The 20,770-nt window shown below is 33.7% G+C and overlaps 3 protein-coding genes and 1 long non-coding RNA gene across 12 annotated transcripts in view; 2 read left to right on the top strand and 2 right to left on the bottom strand.

Annotated features, from left to right (window-relative positions):
* Nucleotides 1–966: 966 nt before the first annotated feature.
* Fadd (fas-associated death domain protein) lies at nucleotides 967–2,122 on the top strand. The gene is made up of 2 exons (XM_014232849.3): nucleotides 967–1,521; nucleotides 1,590–2,122. The coding sequence occupies exons 1-2, from the start codon at nucleotides 1,246–1,248 to the stop codon at nucleotides 2,073–2,075; spliced, it is 762 nt and encodes a 253-aa protein (XP_014088324.2). The 5' UTR covers nucleotides 967–1,245; the 3' UTR covers nucleotides 2,076–2,122.
* A 1,953-nt stretch (nucleotides 2,123–4,075) lies between these two features.
* Nucleotides 4,076–13,781, bottom strand: LOC106616283 (eukaryotic translation initiation factor 4E1). 2 transcript variants are annotated; one of them, XM_014232875.3, is made up of 6 exons: nucleotides 13,612–13,781; nucleotides 6,259–6,491; nucleotides 5,358–5,432; nucleotides 5,196–5,295; nucleotides 5,043–5,130; nucleotides 4,076–4,975 (listed from the first exon to the last, which is right to left on the bottom strand). In XM_014232875.3, the coding sequence occupies exons 1-6, from the start codon at nucleotides 13,630–13,632 to the stop codon at nucleotides 4,815–4,817; spliced, it is 678 nt and encodes a 225-aa protein (XP_014088350.1). In that variant the 5' UTR covers nucleotides 13,633–13,781; the 3' UTR covers nucleotides 4,076–4,814. The 2 variants fall into 2 exon arrangements, with proteins under 2 accessions (XP_014088350.1, XP_014088349.1); XM_014232874.3 differs by lacking the exon at nucleotides 13,612–13,781 and adding an exon at nucleotides 6,561–7,496.
* Nucleotides 13,782–17,845: 4,064 nt separating this feature from the next.
* On the top strand, nucleotides 17,846–18,412 carry LOC118680516 (uncharacterized). Its single transcript, XR_004976069.2, has 2 exons — nucleotides 17,846–17,949; nucleotides 18,009–18,412. It is a non-coding gene; the product is annotated as an uncharacterized lncRNA (long non-coding RNA).
* Nucleotides 18,405–20,770, bottom strand: part of Lmpt (four and a half LIM domains protein limpet) — a 213,349-nt gene continuing 210,983 nt past the window's right edge. For all 8 annotated transcript variants that reach the window (XM_014232868.3, XM_014232866.3, XM_036360413.2 and 5 more), the window contains 2 exons: nucleotides 19,895–20,081; nucleotides 18,405–19,821 (listed from right to left, as the gene is read on the bottom strand). In XM_014232868.3, coding sequence (XP_014088343.1) covers nucleotides 19,664–19,821; nucleotides 19,895–20,081 — 345 coding nt within the window. In that variant the 3' untranslated portion in view covers nucleotides 18,405–19,663. The remainder of the gene's footprint in view (nucleotides 19,822–19,894; nucleotides 20,082–20,770) is intronic.

Genomic DNA, 20,770 nt, shown 5'->3' with positions numbered 1-20,770 from the left:
TGTAGCATAGCATTGCTCATACATAAGAACTGTCACATAAAAATATGTGCTATAAGTTTTGCATGTATTTGATTACCGAACGTAGGGCATAGCATAGAAATTTGTTGAAATTTGATTTCTATACTGTGTGACATTTCATCGCCGCTCTCTTCCTCATTGCGTCTGTTGTGACACTTCAAGTGTGTTCCCAACTATCAAACATTTTGTTCCCTAATCGAAAGACTTACGCCTGAACAACGTTATGTTCACGTTGTGTTTCGCGCGCTTCGCTCAACTAGCGTACTATTCACCCATCTTGAGACCCAGCATCCGTTATTGGATAATATTCGACCGAATATTCCTATTGAATACTCGCTACTAATAGTAATTTTTTGACAGGAATTCCCTAATCCTTCGGGAAATATTAAAAACCCATACTTTTTTTAATCCATATTATTTTTAATTTAATTTAATTCTTGTTTTAAATAAAATGATATTCAAACTAAATCTTTGCGGTTAAAAGAAATAAAAATGGAGGCATCTTAATATTTTATGTAAATATTATATATAAAAGTAAAAGTAACTCCATTTATATTAGAATTAATTTATGTATTATATATATGTAAGGATGGAAGAAACAAGGCACGTCCGAGGCGGTTGAGTGTTGACGATGAAAATGGAATAGCAGTAGCTTTATTAATTCTTGTTACCATATGTGAAAGAGTTGCATTTTTAAAATTACTTATAAACTAATTACTTAGGATTGCGAACGCAACGCACGGCACAGGGCACCACATACATATTCCAAAAAACAGATAACGATATTAAAACTTCCTAGCATATCGCATTCATTTGAAATCGAGCCCACAAACTACCGGCGTGGGCGGCAAAAGAGTTCGTGTGTGAACTGGGGGTAAGTAAACGGATATACTAGCAACATGAGTTTATCGAAATTCGAATGGATTATATCGAGAGCACTTTAAATATCGACTAAGTACGGTGCCGATATTGAATTTATTACAAAATTAGATTGCTTATTGTTATCTCTTATAAAAGTAGCTACAATCTTGGTATAAGGGCTATAATCGCTATAATCTTTGTTGAGAAGGGTATCACAGTATTTTTTTGTTTTACGAATAATGTTAGAACTTACCTTTAACTTTGACTGAATTGGACTGGCAAGAAGTTGTAGTCAAAAATAACACTAAAAGCGAATGAATGTGATTGACACATTATTGAGTAGTGGTTGTAAAAGTACACATTAGAATGGCAGATATTGTTCCACAACATTGGGCTTATGATTTACTGAAAAACATTGCGGGGCAAGAACCGTCTTCACCGGATTTGGTGGCCGAGTTCAAATCCATGTTTTTAAATGACATTAATTCCCCGCGTCGATACGAATGCATAAGAACCATGACCGATCTAATTGACTGTCTTGAACGTCGCGATGTTATTAATGAACAAAACGTAGAGCCGCTTCGCATCTTAGGACTTAAACGGCTCGACGATGCTATTGAAAGTTATATTCCTCCACAGAAAGTAAGTTAATTTTCTGCAAAGAAAGAGAAAGGTTTTCAATATATTTTCCAGTGCATAACCATGTAAAGGACGCTGAAGGCACCAACCAATATCACTACATGAATGTAGCCAACGAACTGTCCAATAAACTAACAATTAATGGCAGAAGCCCACCGTCACCCTACAGCAATATTAGCTACGACAATATACGGCGCTCGGCACCGTTGGAAACGGCATCGTTAACTACACCCTCACCTGGATTAAATAATTCCAACATTTATCCATGTGTTTTAGCTGAGGATAAACGTAAAGCTATTTATAAAATGCTCTCACAATATTTAGGTACGCATTGGCGAATGTTCGGCCGAGAATTGGGATTACGTGAAGGAACGATGGATGAAATCGAGTTGCAGTATCCTCGCGACCTAACTACGCGTGTATACAAAGTTTTGAAAATATTTGAACAGGATGATTGTAATGATCCGAAAAAACATTTACGGATGATAAAAGATGCTTTGGAACGATCTCGCCGGAAAGATTTACGTCGCAAAATTGATGACATCTTGTCGTACTGATTGTTAGTACTGAAATTACTATAAAAATATAATTCGAAAAAACCAAATATTTTATTTATGTTGTAATTTCGATGATTTATCTGTGAAATGTACAATTGGAGACTACTTCTGTTGTGATTTTCTATATGAAGTTATCTTAAAAAATTAACTACTTGATCCGAGTCTAGCCCCTCTCTGTGTTTCGTTGAGATAGTTAAAACAAAACTTTTTATTGGTAGGATTTGTTATCATTTTTTATTTCCAATCATAAATTATCCTTTTTATTTAATTGTCTAAAAATAGCAATCAACAATATTGTTTTACTGTTAGAATTATTCTGGTCTAATTCTTCCTGTACCCTGTTCTAGGAATTGAACCAACGCTTATTGCAGATTACCAGCTGGAATCACTTTGTATATTAAATTCTTATTAATATAGGCTTGTTGTGGCTCTGTACCTTGGTAATGATCGCAATGGTATGCGGAGTGACGGAGTACAAACATTCAAAATGTTTGGATTATTGACTATCGAAATTGTAGAGTCATAATAATTTTGAGATCTACTCTATATTCCCTTGTTTAAATTGTAAATATGGTTGCTGTGGATATAGCAGGAAGAGTTTAGGATTCCTACCAGTGAATAAGCGGGAATGGTCGTGAAGATAGAGATCCACATTCAAACACATGTAATCGATTCCAGTGTCCGACGTCAACGACGCGCAATTATCAACATATGAGTTAATGGAAATTTCCTCTGGTGGTTGGTGATTTCGAGATATAGAAGATAAGCAGTAGGGGGAAAAAGACATAGCCCTGGGAAACGCCTTGTTTTATTCTTCTTATCTTAGAACTTCGAGCTTAAATTAATACGGATGATTGACGACGGTTGTGATAATTCATATTTTCTAATAGCATTGTGTGATTGATTGTCAAAAACGTTTGACGAGTCCAACCCAATAAGGAGTGTCCTCTTACGGAGTGGTTTTTAATTGAGGCTACGAGTTATCTGAGAGTAGGCCTCCAGTGTCTTCACTACTGGGGATATGAAAGTTATCGGGCTATAAGATTTCCCTAGATTGGCCAGTTTTCCAGGTATCAGTAGTGGGTCCACTCTTCCGTAATTCCATATATTGGGTAGAAAAAGTGGTCAGTTACAAATTGAGAACATTAGTAAGGTACTTACTCCCGTCGAGCCTATGTGCCGTCTGGGAAGATGGATTTAGTCTTGGCTTTTTGCTCAACCGCCGAGTAGTGTAGTCCAGTAGTCCAAAGCTTACTCACACCGCCCGAAAGGTTGTAGGACTTCAGGCTTATGCTAATCTACAATATCAGTTGTCGGTTTTCCAAATTGAGATCTGTTACGCTATTGCTAAAACAGTTGTTTTGGTTGGAAAATCAGGTTTGATTTCAGGAATTCTCGCAACGGGCATAAATCGACCAATAGCAGAAGCGGCCACCTTACGAAATCGACGTTTGATAACGATTACGGCTGCAGGAATTTGAAATTGTCTTTGTCGATTTATTTCGCCAGCTCCATCCCTTTGCGATCATTTGACAGACAAAAATCGTGAGCGCGTTAAAGTATCATTTTTTGATTTTTTTTTTTTACTTAGCGATGTAAACCAGGATAGTTTGCCGAAATACCATTTGGCCAGATAAAATACGGGCCAATTACGGTACGCTTGCCCCAATCGGATTTCATCACGAAGGTGGTGTTTGAGTGATATTCTTTTAGGCAACATGTCACTATATATATTAAATATTTCGAGCTTGACCGAAGCACCACTATATCGCTCGCGATTTTAACGTAGGAACGCCACTGGAGCTTGTTGTTGTGTTCCTACAGCAAAGCAACAACAGTATTGCATCTGACGGATGTAATGTTGCAACGCATTCCGGTCTTACACACGGATCAGACTTTGCGAGGTGTAGCTTTATATTTCTCTCAGGAGGATTGGAGCGAAAAGGCTGGGGGGTGAAACTTTTCACATAAGATGATTTGGGCATTGAAACAGAAAGAGATATGTTTTATCAAATTTATTAGTTTAATTCCATATCGTTTACATTATAACACGCATAGGATTCGATAACGACTACAATTGTATGCGAACCTGGCCACTTCCAGTAAATAATGACGACAGATGTTTTCGTTTTCTAAAGTTTCAAGTTTGATGCATATTTACCTGAAAGACCTGCTTTGCAATCTAAACACTTCTTATTTTTTAAATTCGAACTAATTCTATTAACGTAGTCTACATTGTTTCGTCACTAATTTGCCTGGAGCAAGCAGTCATGTGCAGTCACGTATTTATTTCTGCTTTGATCTCTCCTACAGTCAAACAAATTTGTATCTTCATTTAACAAAGATATCTTGTATAATTTATGTTGCATATGTGTTATTTTGATGTTAGCTATATGATGTGTCGGCTTTAATTCCATTTACTCCTTTCTTGCATATTCAGTTACAATTGAATGCATCTTCTTAACGGCGTCGGAACGGCTACAAATTCGAATTGCTATAGTCATGAAATCCGGTAAGTAGGCGTTAGCGGCGCTCATATGCAACGATTAATGTGTGGGTTGGTTTTAGTAGTGTAATTTTTTATGGTAGTTCTTCGGTTCTCTGAATTCACTTTTTAGAAACGTAGGCCTAGTACAATATAAATTTCTTAACTCGATCAATCGATGTTGTCAGCGCTTGTGTATGTAAATGTATCGAGGTGTGGTTAGCTAAATCTACACAAGCGCGAATCTACACTTTTTAGAGAGTATAAATCGATTTTACACTCGAACCCTGTTTAACCATTGTGTCCTTGTGCAGCTGATATTGCAAATTTTGACGACCCAAACGCAGGGCTTCTCTCAGTTTATTTCCGATTTCTAGTGCTGCTTCCTCATTATTGCCATTAGCTGTCCAAATAGCTATATACAAAATATAAAACCCGTTAAATCTCGTATGAACATCAAATTAAAACATCCAAAAACTTACAAATTTTATTGTTCTTTCCACGTATGTTGACCACAGCACCACAAATCTCATCTGAATGATCAAACGCTTCACCAATTAAGCAAAGGAGCTGCCAATAAAGTGAAATACATGTGTAGTACAAGTTAATACAAATGGTAATAATGAATTACTTACAACATCAAGCCACAAATTATCCAAATCTGACTTAGAACTCTTATTTAGCGTAATAACCCAACGACCGCCTTGTTTATTGCCCGCATCTTCCCACATTGGCCTGAAAAATGCCGCAATATTAAGCATATAGACATATTAAAGGATTCTGAATACGCATTATACCTGATTCCTTTCTTGAATAGCGAGTAATCACTTCCCAATTTGATATCAGATGGGGGCTTGATGTGATTGTAGAGACTGTAAATAGATATATATTTTTGTATACATTTGACACGAAGTTTGTAACACTATATAGAATATTTTAACACAATATAAATAATCAGCTGTCTATCTTCGGATAGAGGAAGTTCTCCAGATTAAGAAAAGATACACATTAGTCGCCGCTGAATAATGGTTCTTAATTGCGTGTTTCTTTGATTTATAATAAATTTTACACTTACAGTTTTAACTTTTATATCCACCAACACTTCAATAATTTGTTTCTACACATCTGTTTTGTATTCAATAGTGGAAAAATAACTTTAATTCAATATTTAACTTTGGTTTAAATCCATTTATTCATACGCAAAAAACAGTTCTACGCAAAAAACTGAGGACACCCCGGTGTTGGACCGACCAGGATATTTTTTTTAAGCGCAGTCGAAGGACGCCAACGCAGTAAGAAATTCTACGCAAATAACTAATAATGTGTTAGTTATTTCTTGCCATTGGGGTATTGTTTTTTTATTCCTTTTGGTTCCTTTCTAAAATATGAAGATAAGGTAACACTGCTTATTTGTTGAAATGCAACCCTTTTGTTATTGTGTGAATGAAAACAAAAAATAACAAAAGTTAAATACTGAATTAAAGTTATTTTTGCACCATTTAATATAAAATAAATGTGTAGAAACGAATTAGTAAAGTGTTAGTGAATATAAATACAAGTTAAAAATATAAGTGTAAAATTCATTATAAATTAAAGAACTTTAGTTGAATTTTTGTACTTTAAGTGCAAATACCTCAAAAACCATAAGTCAGCGGCAACTAGATGTATAGTTATTCATTATTTTTTTCGCTTACTAACCTCCAGAAGTCTTCAACTGTGTCAAAGCTGGTTATTTCGTTTTGCATGTCTTCCCATGATTTGGAGCGGTCGTTCTCCAAGTACCATAGAGTCCAGGTATTCTGCAATGGGTGCTTGAAAAGATGCTCTGTACGCACTTCTTCCTGTTCCTTGTTTTCCTCTTTGGCATCAGGACGACCACTTGCAGGTGTTGGTTGCTGAGGAGGTGCAGTCTTTTCCGCAGTTGTGGAATTCTGAAAGCACAAAGGAATTAATGTAGATACATGAATGTTCAATATTATTACAAAAAGTCATTTTATTACATTGAATAAATTAGGATTAGCGAAATTTTTCTTTCTATGGAAGTCGCTCTGAAACATCATGCTACGAATCAAACAATGAAATGCACAGTAAAAAGACTCTGATCTATAGCGCTGCGCTAACTTTGCGGAGGGGTGGAGCAGCTATCAATATATAGGCTATGTCGAAAAGCGAAAGTGTACAGATCGCTTTGCTAATAGTGTCTGCAGTCGTAAAAGCAGCAGTGATTTGAATAGATCGTATCCGACGAAAGACGCACCCCACTGACAGTACTGCTCACTCGCTCAATTCTACTTTCAAGCTTGCAACTGAAGCTGATATAGTGCCCTCTTGCTGTTCTTCTTTTGAGTTGAAAATGGTTACACAGTGCGCTTTCCTTAGTGTTGGCGTAATGCACGATTTATTACTCAAAATATTCGCTGATATTTGAATGGTTGGCGACTATAAAATCAGCAGTAATGATACCGTATGATGTGTGTTGTATTTGTTGTCACGGGCGTTGCTATTATTTCTGTTTTAGCTCCTTGGCGACTCCAATGGCCTCGTGGCTGTGTTGAATTGCAAAAACAGCGTTCACTTCTTTTGGAAACGTATAAAAGTGTCGCTGTACGTTGTTTTTGTTTTCCTGTTTTGCTTTGCAATGGCAATTCGGGTTTGAATTCGGTTTTTGCTTTCACGAATTTTATTTAATCGGGGTTTTTTCAATTTCCAAATCGAGTTTTATATTTTTGGCTATTTTTTGTTTTGAGAGAAAATTTTTGTGAACGAAACAAACTGAAGTGAAACGAAATTTTTAATTAAAATTCTAATAAACTTTTTAATAATTTTTCACATTTGAACACATGAACGCAAGGCAAACTAGATGATTTTCAAAAAGTGTTTCTGTTCCAGCGACAACGAACAGTGAACATCGAGTACTGTATGCGCAGTGAGCGTTGTACACAGTGATTAAACGGGCCGGCGCGACAGCAACTAAACTGCGAGGGAATTGAACTGGCAGCAAACCGCTAGCTATATACATCTACACTCGTATATTACTGCATATAAAGAGCTGAATCCAACCCGATGTTAACACAAAAGAAACCGGGGAGGAAAGAATCGTGAAACCAAAGAGAGAGAGAGAGTAAAAATACAACGAGCATACTGGTAAACAGGCTTACAATAATATAGGCAGGTAGAAGAGTACCACAAAAGATAAATAACTCTTGTGATCACAAGGCAATTGCACTTTGTTGTTGTTTGCGTTTTTGCAACGCTATCGGTTTGTTCCATATGTGCCGTTTCAGACAGGGACGCAAAAGAGTCTCAAACCAGTTTATTGTGGGCGAGGGGACGACGAGGAAAGACGAAGGGACCGTGCCACTCGTGTTCGGGTGGCACGCTTTGTGTTCTTTTTCGTAACAGCTCGCTGCTACCCTTTTCAGCATTCCTTTTCACTTTCAAATCCTTTGAATGGTTGCAAGAGCGCTCGGTTTCAAATGAATTCGATCGCAAATTTGAGTTCTGTTATCTATTTTTGTATGTAATATGCAAATATGTATGCATAGAATAATAGAAATATTATGACAAATTGTAAATAAGGAGAAAATTAAGATATAGATTATGGAGTAAAGAAATTATGAATTTTTAATACGCAGTAAAGAAATTATGAGTTTTTAATACTTAAAGATTAGGAAATTGCTATTATAAATTTGGCCTTGAAAATATTAGTTGCGGATATTCAATACATTCTTGTGGATTAGGGAATTCCCGTCTTTAGTATTTTTTTGAAACTATTTAGCGGGTAGGTACTTGTACTATGCATATTGTTCTACCATATTCATGGTAATTCATTGCAAGCAAAATGTGTGACCATCATCTCAGCATACAAATGAAATACGCAGCACGCAGTGTTGCGCGGTGTTGCGCAGTCGAACCGCACAAATATTTACGAACATTTTGTGAAAAGGAATGCAGAAAAACTAGACTCGAGTTGCTGGACTCTTTTTGACCGTGTGAATGCCCAGAGCGACACCAAAAGAAAATTTGAAAAAGATCAGACTCTTTTGCATCCCTGTCTGAAACGGCACTATGATAGCCGAAAACCAAATACAGTGAATTTTTTTTAAACTTGTATACGTAAATTTTTTATTTGCTTCTCTAAAAAAAGCCTGTTAACGATGGTTAATATGTTTCGAATTCAATTGTTATTGTCTTTGATCCCAAAATTTGCAAACATTTCCATCAGCCTTCTGACTTTTTCAGCTTCAGATATTGCAGAATCTCTATGCACTTCAGTACCACTAAATATGTGAATTCAAGAAGTAATTTATGGTGAGTGGGGGATTTTTCATGGGGTTGAATGACTATACACACATTCCAATGTCCATAAACGGAAAAACCACTATGTAGATAGCGTGATAATATTCGATTTTAAGAAGAATCGGTAAATTATTGTACGTTTTGATGCAATTTATAATTTGTTTTCTTAACTGTTTAAGGTTACGACTTACATGTTGAACACATAGTGGACGATAAGCTACAGGCAGCATCTGTCAAAACCAAAATACACATTCTTATGGGAACATTTATTTAGACAGCAGCACGACTTTACGGCAGCAGGCTTGAAGTTGTCGCTGTTGCTAAATTAAAACCATTTATAATTTTGCTGACGACAACGGGCAGCTGTAGTGTTGCCACTAGTATGTGAAATATAAAATTGTTAAAATTTCTAACAAATCTAATGTTGTTTTACCAACAGAAGCATAAATTAGAACTGATATATTATTATTTGTAAAAACAATTGATCATTTAAAACAATGAATCGAACTATTTACTTATTTTTTTGGACAAAAAAATTTCCTTTTGAAAAAAACATTTAAATTTGATTGAAGTGAAAGGTTTTAGAACGGCAACATCTGCTGTTTGATATGTCGCTGCCGTCTTCAAAATGTTCAAGAAGCTGGCTTCAAGACGACATTTGCCGACCAGAAAATTTCGCTATCGTGCAGTCGAGTCGTGTCATCGTCATTTTGTTCTGAGCATTATATTTAAATTCGAATTGTTTACATTTTGTTTATATTCATATGTTTCTCTTTATAAATTTCTGATACTGGGATATGAAATTGGCGACTATATAATATCCGGATATTTCTTATAAATTATGATGAAAAGTTATACAAAACACATTATATAAAAAATTTATAATTTATTTACAATTTCTCGAACAAGAACACTGTACATAAGTATTAGCAAAAGATTGGAAAGCAAGAAAATGATTGCATATGTATTTCTAGCCAGGCAGTGCCGCTATATAAAAGAGTATAATTAAGTGCCCAGCAGATTAACTGTTTATATTGCTTGCACACCTAGAAAATACCTCAGTTATTATTATAAGATATAGATTAGACACCGCAATATATTATATTTGCATATTTAACATTGTGAAACATGCTTTTATTTTCTGGAATAATGTATATTTATATTGCTCTTTTTAAATATCTTTAAAGTCACTTCCTTACATTTGGGATACGAATGATTAAACGGAATAATTCGTTCCCAAAAGCACACATATCTATATATTTGTGATGGGCAGAAAAAATTATAAATATATATTTGGTACACTAGTACATGTAAATGTATATATGCATATAGTGGAGTACATACAGTGACTCACAAAATTAATCACGCTTCAGTTGAACAGCTATTTCATTTTTCATTCCATCTTGCATATGCAGTCAAACACAAATCCGACTAAATATTTATTTTAGTTGCTGTTTGAGATACCGTTACCAATATGTTTGATGTCGTCACCATAATTGGCGGTATATTAAAATTTAAACAAAAAAAGTTTGCGTGTGCATTGGTGAATTCATAAAATAGAATAATTTTAATTTTTATACTCTCACAACTTGTTGCTACAGAGTATAATAGTTTTGTTCACCTAACGGTTGTTGATACAAAAACTAATCGAGTTAGATATAGGGTTATATATATATAAATGATCAGGATGAAGACGAGTTGAAATCCAGGTGACTGTCTGTCCGTCCGTTCGCAGCATATTACGAAATTCTGATCAAAAAGGCCGTGCAAAAGTAAAAAAAAAACTCTACTCACTGAGAGATACAGGAAGTTCTGGCTAAATTTTGCCAAAAAGTACAAGATCTGGAATTTAGGTGACTGGGTGAATGTCGGGTGGTTGGACGAGACAAAAATAAATCGTTTGGGATCGGATGAGCGGAATGGACCTGAAGAAGCAAGTTGGGAAATTATTGGACCACCACGTTAAGCCTATGTTGAAGTTTGGAGGAGGCTCCATTATAATGTGGGGATGCACAAAAACCAATGAATGGGGTTGGTAGGCTGGCTAAAATCGAAGGACGAATGACGCCAGAATCTTACATTGATCTGTGCAATAATTTGCTTGGCACTGTAGGAAACTTAGGTGAAAATACGTTGAAAATTGTCTTCCAACATGACAATACTCCGAAACACACAGCAAAGGCAACTCCCAAATAGCTCCAATAAAATAATAATAGTATGCTAGATGGAGCTCCGGAATCTCCGGACATCAAAGCCATCGAGCACCAGATAAGAATCAATCCCGTTATAAATGCTAAAGCTGTTTATACGAAGTATTAATAATAATATTTAACACTGTTTATATTAAGTTAAAAACGTGAACACAATGAAATATTTTATATATTGCTTTTATTTATTTTTTGTTGCTTGATGAAATATTATTTGTGTTTGATTCGAGTTTTTTCATCATAAATTCTATACGTGTTGATACCGTGATGATTTTGTGAGTCACTGTAAATGCAATGTCCACTATGAATCACACACACATAAGAATGAGAAAGAAAGTAATGGGAGAAAAAGAAAGCTTTAGAGCGTATACTAATATATGGAATTTAATATAACAGTGGTACATTTATTAAATTTTAGTATAACATTTTCTACATACATACATATAGGAACATTTGGTAGAGGTAACAAACATACATACATTATTGTACAATATTAAAGTGTTAAATGGAAATAAAATAAATTATTTGTTGTAATGTGCACAAAATATCAAAGCAGCGATAAACAAAATTGTTTACACATCAATATGAAAAATGTATAGTCACCTAAAATATAAGTTTAAAGGAAAAGGAGCAACTAATTTAAGAAACCATGCAATTGATACGTTATTTTGAATTTCGATCATAACTTGGTTTTATCTGATAGAAGAAGTTTAAAACTTTGTACATACATAAGTACATATACAGTGATTTGCGATAAAAATAAAGTCACACCATCGCCGACGATGTTACTTTATTTAAAACTATTTTGTGAACCCAATATTCGCTGAAGTAACTGTAATTCAATAAACAATTACCTATGAATATTATGCACTTATTTTTGAATTCAATCGCACGTTCGTTTTTTGCAAATCAGTGAAATTGTACCATTGACTGTTAAACGAGATGTGCGTTACAATAGAGCGAAACAATAAAATTAAATATTCTGAGAACCGAACTTATATTTAATGAAATTATCCACCAAAAGTGAGAAATGGTTTTTAATTTGATATAAATTTTGATATTTTGATATAAATTAGTTATAATAAAGAGAAGAGCCAAGTACTGCAATCCTGAATTCCGACAGTTTATAAAAATTTTGAGTTTACAAGGCAAAAACCAAAGGGAAATAGCTTGAATAGTTGGCTGCAACAAAAGCAGAAAATCGGGGTAAAAAAGAACAAAAAATCAGTGCATAATCAAATTTGTAAAAGCGAATCCTGCGCCAGGTGAAAAAAGATCCGTCTTTGACCTGTTCTACTTCTAAGAAGCAGTATTCCTTGGACGTGGATGCTTTAGCCGTTCCAAAATTCTTAATAAAAAATCAACTGATCCTGAACAGAAGTTGCTCGGAAGTTAACGTTTCTGACCAAAGGCAATGCCAGAAACCAGTTAAAGTTTGAGGAAGATCCTGCGGATTGCCCAGCTCTAAATTCCTTTATAAGATAAAACCAAATTTAATTTATTCAACTCTGATCTTGTGTGCGAAGACCGTCCCGTACCGATTTCGTCCCACAACATTCTATAAAAACGAATAAATCAAGCGGGGGAAGATTAAAGGGTTAGGGGTATTTCTCCTATTATGGCAACAGATCTCCAATTTATGTTCGAGGGCACAATGGATGCCTTATAATAACCTAGAATTTTAAGAGCAACCGTGTTACGTTGAGCGGATTTTAATATGGCCCTTTGATCCGTGTTTCAACAAGAAAGGGTTAAAGACCCCCCCACACAAAGAAGCGTTTAATGACATGGTTCAGGCAAAATGGTATTGAAGTTTTTAGCTGACCTCGCAATGGCCAAACCTTAATCCGTTAGAAAACTTATGTCAAGAGGTTACCGATGCTCCAAGAGGCCAGTATCCATAAAAAAAAAGGATCTTTAGAAGCTAGTGAAGGACGTAAGGGATAAAAATTTCAGCTGCTAAGCACCAGAATTTAGTGAATTCTATGCACAGAAGCTGCCCAGCAGTAATACTGTGTGTGTTTATTAGCCACATAACCAAATATTAAAATATAATAGTTAATACTAATATATCTTCATTTACGTCCGAAAGAATGCAGAATTTACACAATACTTCCCTAGTCTATTAGGCACTAGTTGAGGAAAAGTTAACTGGATTTTGCATGAATCATTATATTGTATTGCGATGTTTATATTGGTTATTGTTTCCTAATTCATTACATATCAAATAGAGTCCATATTGAAATTCATTGGTATAGGCAGTACGGTAAAACATTTTCGAAACCTTAAGATCTTAAAAATTTCCATATGTCCATATAACATATAAATACCAGTGTTTTATTCAAAAGCCAATAGGCGTACGCCATTCAAAAAACAAATTGGTACGGATGGAAAATATGCGTATGTTCTCAGAATTTGCTTCTTCCATTTCAGCCAATTTACTAATGCTTTATTTGCATATTATTTTGCTTAGTCAAATAACGATGGTTTTACTTATCCGTTGTGTATTGCCGAAGTCGCATGTGTCAAGACGTCACCAACTCACCTCAGTTTCAGATAATACCATTTTATTGAGATATCCGCGTTGAGTTTTTATTTAAATTACGCACTTGCTATTTGGATTGATTGCAATTTGCACGAGTTTATGTAAACTTATTTATTTAATGCAGTTATACCACAAATTTATAAATTTCCTGCACTTCCAATCATGCTAGTCGACACTAGCTGGCAGAGAAAAAGGGATAAAAATAGTGCTTTTTTCCATAACTCGTTAGTTGTCTAATAAAGCGAAGTTGGCTGATTTTGTCTGTCACATTCTAATGCGTTCGGAAACTCCGGTTATGATACTAAATAACAACTTAGGCTGTGTGCCAAACGGTGGAAAAATTAAAATTCTGACAAATGAAAGTGACATTTTGACATTTTTCTTATTAAATCCGCATTTGAGAATTTTACTCAGGGCTATGTAAAATTTTTTACAACTTATAAATATGAATACAGATATGTATTCACGAATAAATGAATTTAAAGGAAACATGGAACGGGAAACAAAACACGTAAATTATAAAATAAGACATTTATTTGTAATTATGTATTCATTAATGTTATTATTTATTCCATTCAATACAGGAATTACACTTTTTTATATTGTAACGGATTTCTCGATAAATCTTCTACCTTATAAGTTAAAAATATAAATATGTACCCTACAGGAACAGTGACAGTAATCTGACCGATAATATGACAGTTACAGCTGAAAAAATTTTGTCAGCGCGCAGAACAAAGTTGCTATCATTTTCCTAAGAGCATAATGCAAAAACTGATGTAAACAAACGCATGTGTGTGATTTTGCATCTCTCTTTAAGACATGGGTATTTGGAATTGATTTACTATATATCTATACTGCTCACTCTCATGTATTTTTCTGAGTCATTGCTGACCATAAATCCATCATAGCTAAAAATTTTCAGTGATGACTGAAACTCTATCATAGCTGCAATTTGTCAGTTATGACTGTAAATCTATCATAAGTGAAAAATTCTTTTACGCAGCGGATAATATAATTTTATTTCTTTAATAAATTCAAAACTTTTAATTAAAATTAGTTATAATAACATACATAAATATAAAAAAGAGTGTAACAAAAATATAATTAAATAATAAATTATGAAAAGAAATTTTCACTTAATTCCATGCTTGCTCCTCTCAAAAGCTTTGCTGCACGTGTTTCTCCAGTTGATGCTTATTTCCGAATTTAAAAATGCCTAAATAAAAATGAAAATTAACTAAATATATAATTTTATTTGAAACTTAATAATAACAAATATATTATAATAATAACTAATATATAATATTAATAATAACTCATATATTATATTTGAAAATTTTTTCGTTAATTATTTATTTTTTTTTTAACACAAAAAGAGTTATTGCACAATAGCATACAACACTTTTGGTTTATCGTACGGAATAACAGCTACATAGGTATTCGTCAACTTCTCAGGACTTTTTTGGAAATATATGCTGTCTCTTTTCGACGTATACAAAATTTGCTTTTGGAAAAATCGTAAACATTGACAGTCATTTTAACGTTCATTTCACTGTCAGTGGTGACAGTACTAAAGAATGCAGCTATTTCATTCTTACATATGTATGTAAAGCTGTAGTAAGTAATATAAATCGTAAGCATCGTAAGTGTTTTTAGCAATACCAGTGACGGTCAATTTCCAGTTAAATTGATTTCCAGTTAAATTGGCCGTCAGTACTGACAACAAATTTAGGTATATTGGTGAACATCAGCAGTTTCTTCCCAACCAGGGAATATGGAAGACAAAAAATTTTTGGATATGATATGTGAAATATATTCGATTCTATTAAACTCTTATTTATTATTTTTTAAATTATTTTATGTTAATTCATTCTTAATTTATTATGTGCTATTTCTAATAACTTCAAAATATTTTGATATATTTTTTTAAATAATTCATGTACTTGACAGTATTATGGAGGCACAAAAGTACAGAATTGCGTTTTGCTGTCGGCATTTCACTTTCATGTTTCAATTTTTGTTTTCAACTAGGGTAAATTAAATCGTAACAATCAGGGGTGTTGTAGAATCTGATAGTTGTCGGAATCAGAATTGAAACAGATAAAAAAATGTAATAGGTTTTGATTATTGGTTTGACGTTCGAAACAGAAATGGTATCGGTTTTGGGTGTCACGGAAACCAATTTTATCGGTTTTGTTATCAGAAACAAAGCAATAGGATTTTTGCTGACAGATTTGAAATGTAAGTGAAGAAAATAATTTATATTATTGTTACGATTTAGTTTATCGTTATTTCTATAGGGGAAAACATAAGTATAAAACAAAAAATGTCATAATTATTGAGTTTAAGGAAAAATCAAGATATTTTAAGAGAATTTACAAAACGTAACAAACGTAATTTAACATCCAAATGCGTCTTTATTCAGTCCATAATGTGATATAAATCTGTAAAGTAAGCATGTTACATATCAGTAAATGCAAGCCAAATTTCACATGCGACTCCCCTGGTGCATCAAGTGGATTACTGTGTTCTTTTAATATATTCCATTTATATTTTTCGTTGCTTTTTTTTCTTCAAATAAAATAAAAGCTAAAATAGCGGAACTTATTGTAAACTTTAGTAGACTTTTCAGCATTTCAAATTTTGTCACATTAGTAGACAGGTGATTCGAATATTGGTTTTGCATATGTTCGAAAAGACGCAAATCCAATCAGATTCTGTGACACCATTCAAAATCAGAATTGGTTTGCAATTCTGACAACTACGCAAATCTGTCTTGAATTCCACAGCACCCCTGAATAATATAAATTAATTTTTTAATTTACATTTCAAATACCCGTGATACCCAAAACCAGAGTTATATATACACAAATAATCAGGATGACGAGACGAGTTGAAATCCGGGTGACTTTATGTACATATGTCCGTCCGTCTGTCTGTCAATGCAAGCTGTATCTTGAGTAAAAGCTGGGATACCGTTATAAAACTTCAAGCCCCTAGGTACTGAATATATGGACCCCAGTGCCTCTTGTTGACTTTGTACCAAAAATATCGGTCAATGTGTGAGATATATAATTGAAATTCAGAGAGTCCTTACCTAATAGTATTATGTCTGTATGAAAAATGGGTTGAATCGGGTCAATACTTCCTTTAGCCCCAATATACCCAATATAAAGATTTTCGAACTTTCGGATGACTTTATACCGCATATACAAGTATCAGCCAATAAATGCGTTATCTCAATGAAAATGAGGGAGCGTGTTTTGCATAACAGTAAACAGAAAAACTTGACCAAGCACAATATAAGTAATATCAGGATTTTCGAATATCCGTTTGACTTTACTCCATGTGATTGGTGATAGTATGTGAGGTACCGTAATGAAACCCATGGAGCATTATATTAGTATGTGGCATGTAAATGAAGTTCGTAAAAATAGATAAAATAATACTCCCAACTTCCACCACCACCTATAATAATTTTCGTTATTTTATTTTTATGGCGAATATTTCGGTCAGTGAGTATTATTTATACATAAAATTGCATCAAAAGTTCTCAAGTATACCTGAGTAATGTCAAAATTAATGCAATCAGCCCTTTCTTTATCCTCAATATACCCCATAAATTGATTTCCGCTTTTTCCACCTGTCTTTTAACCGTTTAGATTGGTCAAAATATGTGATATTTGAATAAAATTAAATGGACAAAGTTTTGTTAAAAATTATGTGGTTCAACGCTGAATTAGAATGGAATTGGTCTACACCTTGCTCTAAACCACAAATCCTTAATCTAGTAAATCTGGATTCACTCCTCATAAACTCAATATATTATATTTAGTCTATTCGATCGAGTTAATATCACTACATATGTATGTATATCTCATTTGAAGGTGTTTTTAATATAATTTTAGCTGACACGAACTAAAATATAGCAATAAAACTGAGTATAAGATAATGACATTCAATATAAATCAAGAAGATACCAAATTTGATTGTAATATACTAACGATTTCATCGAATAATGGATGTTTAATTCTTTCGCAAAACTTTTTAATATAAAGTTTTGCAAGCACCTGAAGTAATTTCCCGGGCTTTGATTCTTGCAAGTTCCAAGAGTATAAAATGTTCGGTTCCATCCTAACTTAGACCTTGGTTACTTTTTTTTTGGCTTTATTTACACATGCCATTCGTTGTTAATGAATCAGGCATTGTAGTATTTCAAAAAACTAAAATTTTTTTAGCTGAAATATTTTGGAAGTCTATAAGTTTGGAAGTCTAAAAGTTTTTAAATTAAAAACAACTTCAAAACATCTTTGAAACAAATTATTATTCATAATAGTATGAAAATACCTAAAAAAAATATGGACATCGTCTACATTTTGCTCTTATTTAAATAGTGTATAACATTTTGCGGTCGAGTTTATATGAAAAATTAAAAACAAAAGTGACGATCCGCCCTTTCTCCTGATGATCCAGGGTATATTAAGTTTGCCACGAAGTTCGTAACACCCAGTAGGAAACGTCGAAAATCTTATTAAATATGTATATGTATAAATGATCAGTGTGATGAGCAGAGTTGATTTAGCCATGTCCGTCTGTCCATGACAACGGTACAATCTGCGAACAACTTGTTCAGATCGGACCTCTACACAATATAGTTGCCAAATAAACCGACCGATCAAAATCAAGTTTTTCTTTGGAAACTTTTTTATTTGTGAAGGGTATTCTAGCTTCGGTGCAACTGAAGTTTAAATTTTTTCTTGTTTTACGAGCAGTAATAAAAGTCTTATCAGTACAATCATTTTAATTGTTTATTTATTTAATTTTAATTTTTTAATATTATATCAATATGGATTCCGCAGTATTTTTACTTTCAACATTTGTAAACAATAACGATTTTTGAGTCAACACATATGCTCCTGTTTACATAGGGTATGTAGTGCATATTCTTCATAAGCTTTTTAATGTAAATAAGTACATTCCAACGAATGACAGTTCAAAATAAAATATATTATATATGGTAGATATATAAGCACTTCTAAGTTAAATTAGTTTAAATTAGTTAGCGTTATAAAAAAAACGATGAAGAAATAAAATAAATAGAAATAATCGTTTTTGCTTTCTTCATAAATTAAGTTTTTAAACAATATTAAATTAATAACTATGCATTAGTGTAATAAATAATGTTCAGTGTTAAAAATTATTAAACTTTTTAATAGAGACTATACTGTATAACAAAAAACCATGGTTGATATATACACATACATGCACGCGTATGGTTTAATTCAATTTATCTACGAAGCAACCAAGTAAATAAATAAGTTTTTAAGACATTTGACAAACTTTAGCATTTGTAAATTATTACCATTAAAGATACATACATACATATGTACATACCTATTCAGAGATAATAACAAAATAAAATGGCTTAGCTCTGTAGCTCTTTAGCTGTGGCAATAAGCAATTTTCTACATAGCACATAAATAACGGTGATTTCAATTGCTTGGTGTTAAGTGCTTTGTGAAAATTTTACAGTGATAATTGCAACTAACTTCAATTCTATAGCTGCACACATACATATGTTTTCGCTTTTTCCAAATTTTTGTATGTCTATTTTCAAATACGATTACTCATCACACCAAATTTCTTCAAAAGTAAAATCTTTAAAGCCGAATATATTTTGGTCAGATTTTTAGAAAAGTGTATATTTCAGCTTTTTTATAACTACGAAGTATAACAATTATAATTTCATGTTAATCGAGGTAAACTAAGAACTAAAAATTTAAAAGATTTATTTTTACATATTTTTTTAAAATATTTTTTTTTTGCTGTATATGAATTGCTCGAAAGAAGTTCCATGCTTCGAGGCTGCTGTATTGATTTTTGTATTTGCAATGCTTTCGTTTTTAAAGTACATCTGCTTTTCAGCAAGTTTTTGTTTAACATTTTTACTTTATTACTTTTTCTGTGTTTAATAAGTTTTACGATCTTTTTATTTGTAATAAGAGCATGTCACGCCCATTACTTTTTCATTGCATAGACGAGTGCGCCCTTACATGAGTCTTTGCTTGGCGCACTCGGGGCAAATGATATCGGGGCCGTCGGTGATGAAGCCACGTCCGACTAGACTGGTCTTGCAGCTGGCACACACGAAGCAATCGTGGTGCCAATGACGATCCTCGAAGGAGATAAAGCGAGTGCCGCCAATACCTGTGTTATGAAGAGAGAAAAATATTTTTTTATATTTTAAATGTAGATAAACATATATGATGGATATTCTTACCGGTAATAGGTTTCTCGCAAGCTGTGCAGCGTTTGGCGAACAATTCACCGAAGCATTCGGCGCAGTAGGGCTTCTCATCTCTGCTGGTGAAGCGTTGGCCGGCCAACGTAATGTTGCAGTGAGTGCAGGTGAAACATTCGCGATGCCATGGCTCGTTCTTGTAGGTTACACCGCCCGAAGTGATTACCTGGAAGAATTAAGTTATGAAAATCCAAAGTTTTCATTAAATGTTATAGTAATTCAGTAAAAATAAGCGAGTAATAAATTAAGAGAAGAGCTCAGCACGGCTTTATGCTTTTAACCTCTAAGCACTAGTAAAGGGTGTTTTTTCAGAAATGTGGTTTTGTAATAATATTATATAATCAACATCCTCCAACGAAAAAGTCATTAATCACGGCTCTTTACTGCTCCCCAGTGACTTTAACATAATGGCCATCTTCAGAGTACACCAAACTTGACTTTTTGAGGATGTAACGGCGTCTCAGCAATGGCTTGTGGGTTATCATCACTCCAAATGCGACAATTTTGTTTATTAAGGAACCCATTGAACTTAAGATGAACTTCACAAAATTGTTTTGTACAAGTTGGAATCAGTAGCTATTCGTTTTGGGCCCACTTACCAAACGTGCGCTTGATGGTCGTTCGGCTTGTCGGAGTTGAATTTTGTAAGCTCGCGAACCAAGATCCTTCCATAAAGCGTATGGGCACAGCTACAATTGCGCGCCCTTTTAAAGCTATTTTCCATTGAGAAGGCAATACACGTTAGTTATTTTACAATTCGATTGTTATCGATAAAATTTAAGTGCCGATACTGATTTGCGGTTCATTAATTTTGAGTTTATGATCAACTAAGCAATTTCAATTCCTTAACACCTT

This window comes from Bactrocera oleae, chromosome 6 (genome assembly GCF_042242935.1).
Source record: "Bactrocera oleae isolate idBacOlea1 chromosome 6, idBacOlea1, whole genome shotgun sequence".
NCBI classification, from domain to species: Eukaryota; Metazoa; Arthropoda; class Insecta; order Diptera; family Tephritidae; genus Bactrocera; species Bactrocera oleae.
The sequence above is the reverse complement of the archived record's forward strand: the minus strand, read 5'-3'. Positions and strand labels throughout refer to the sequence as shown.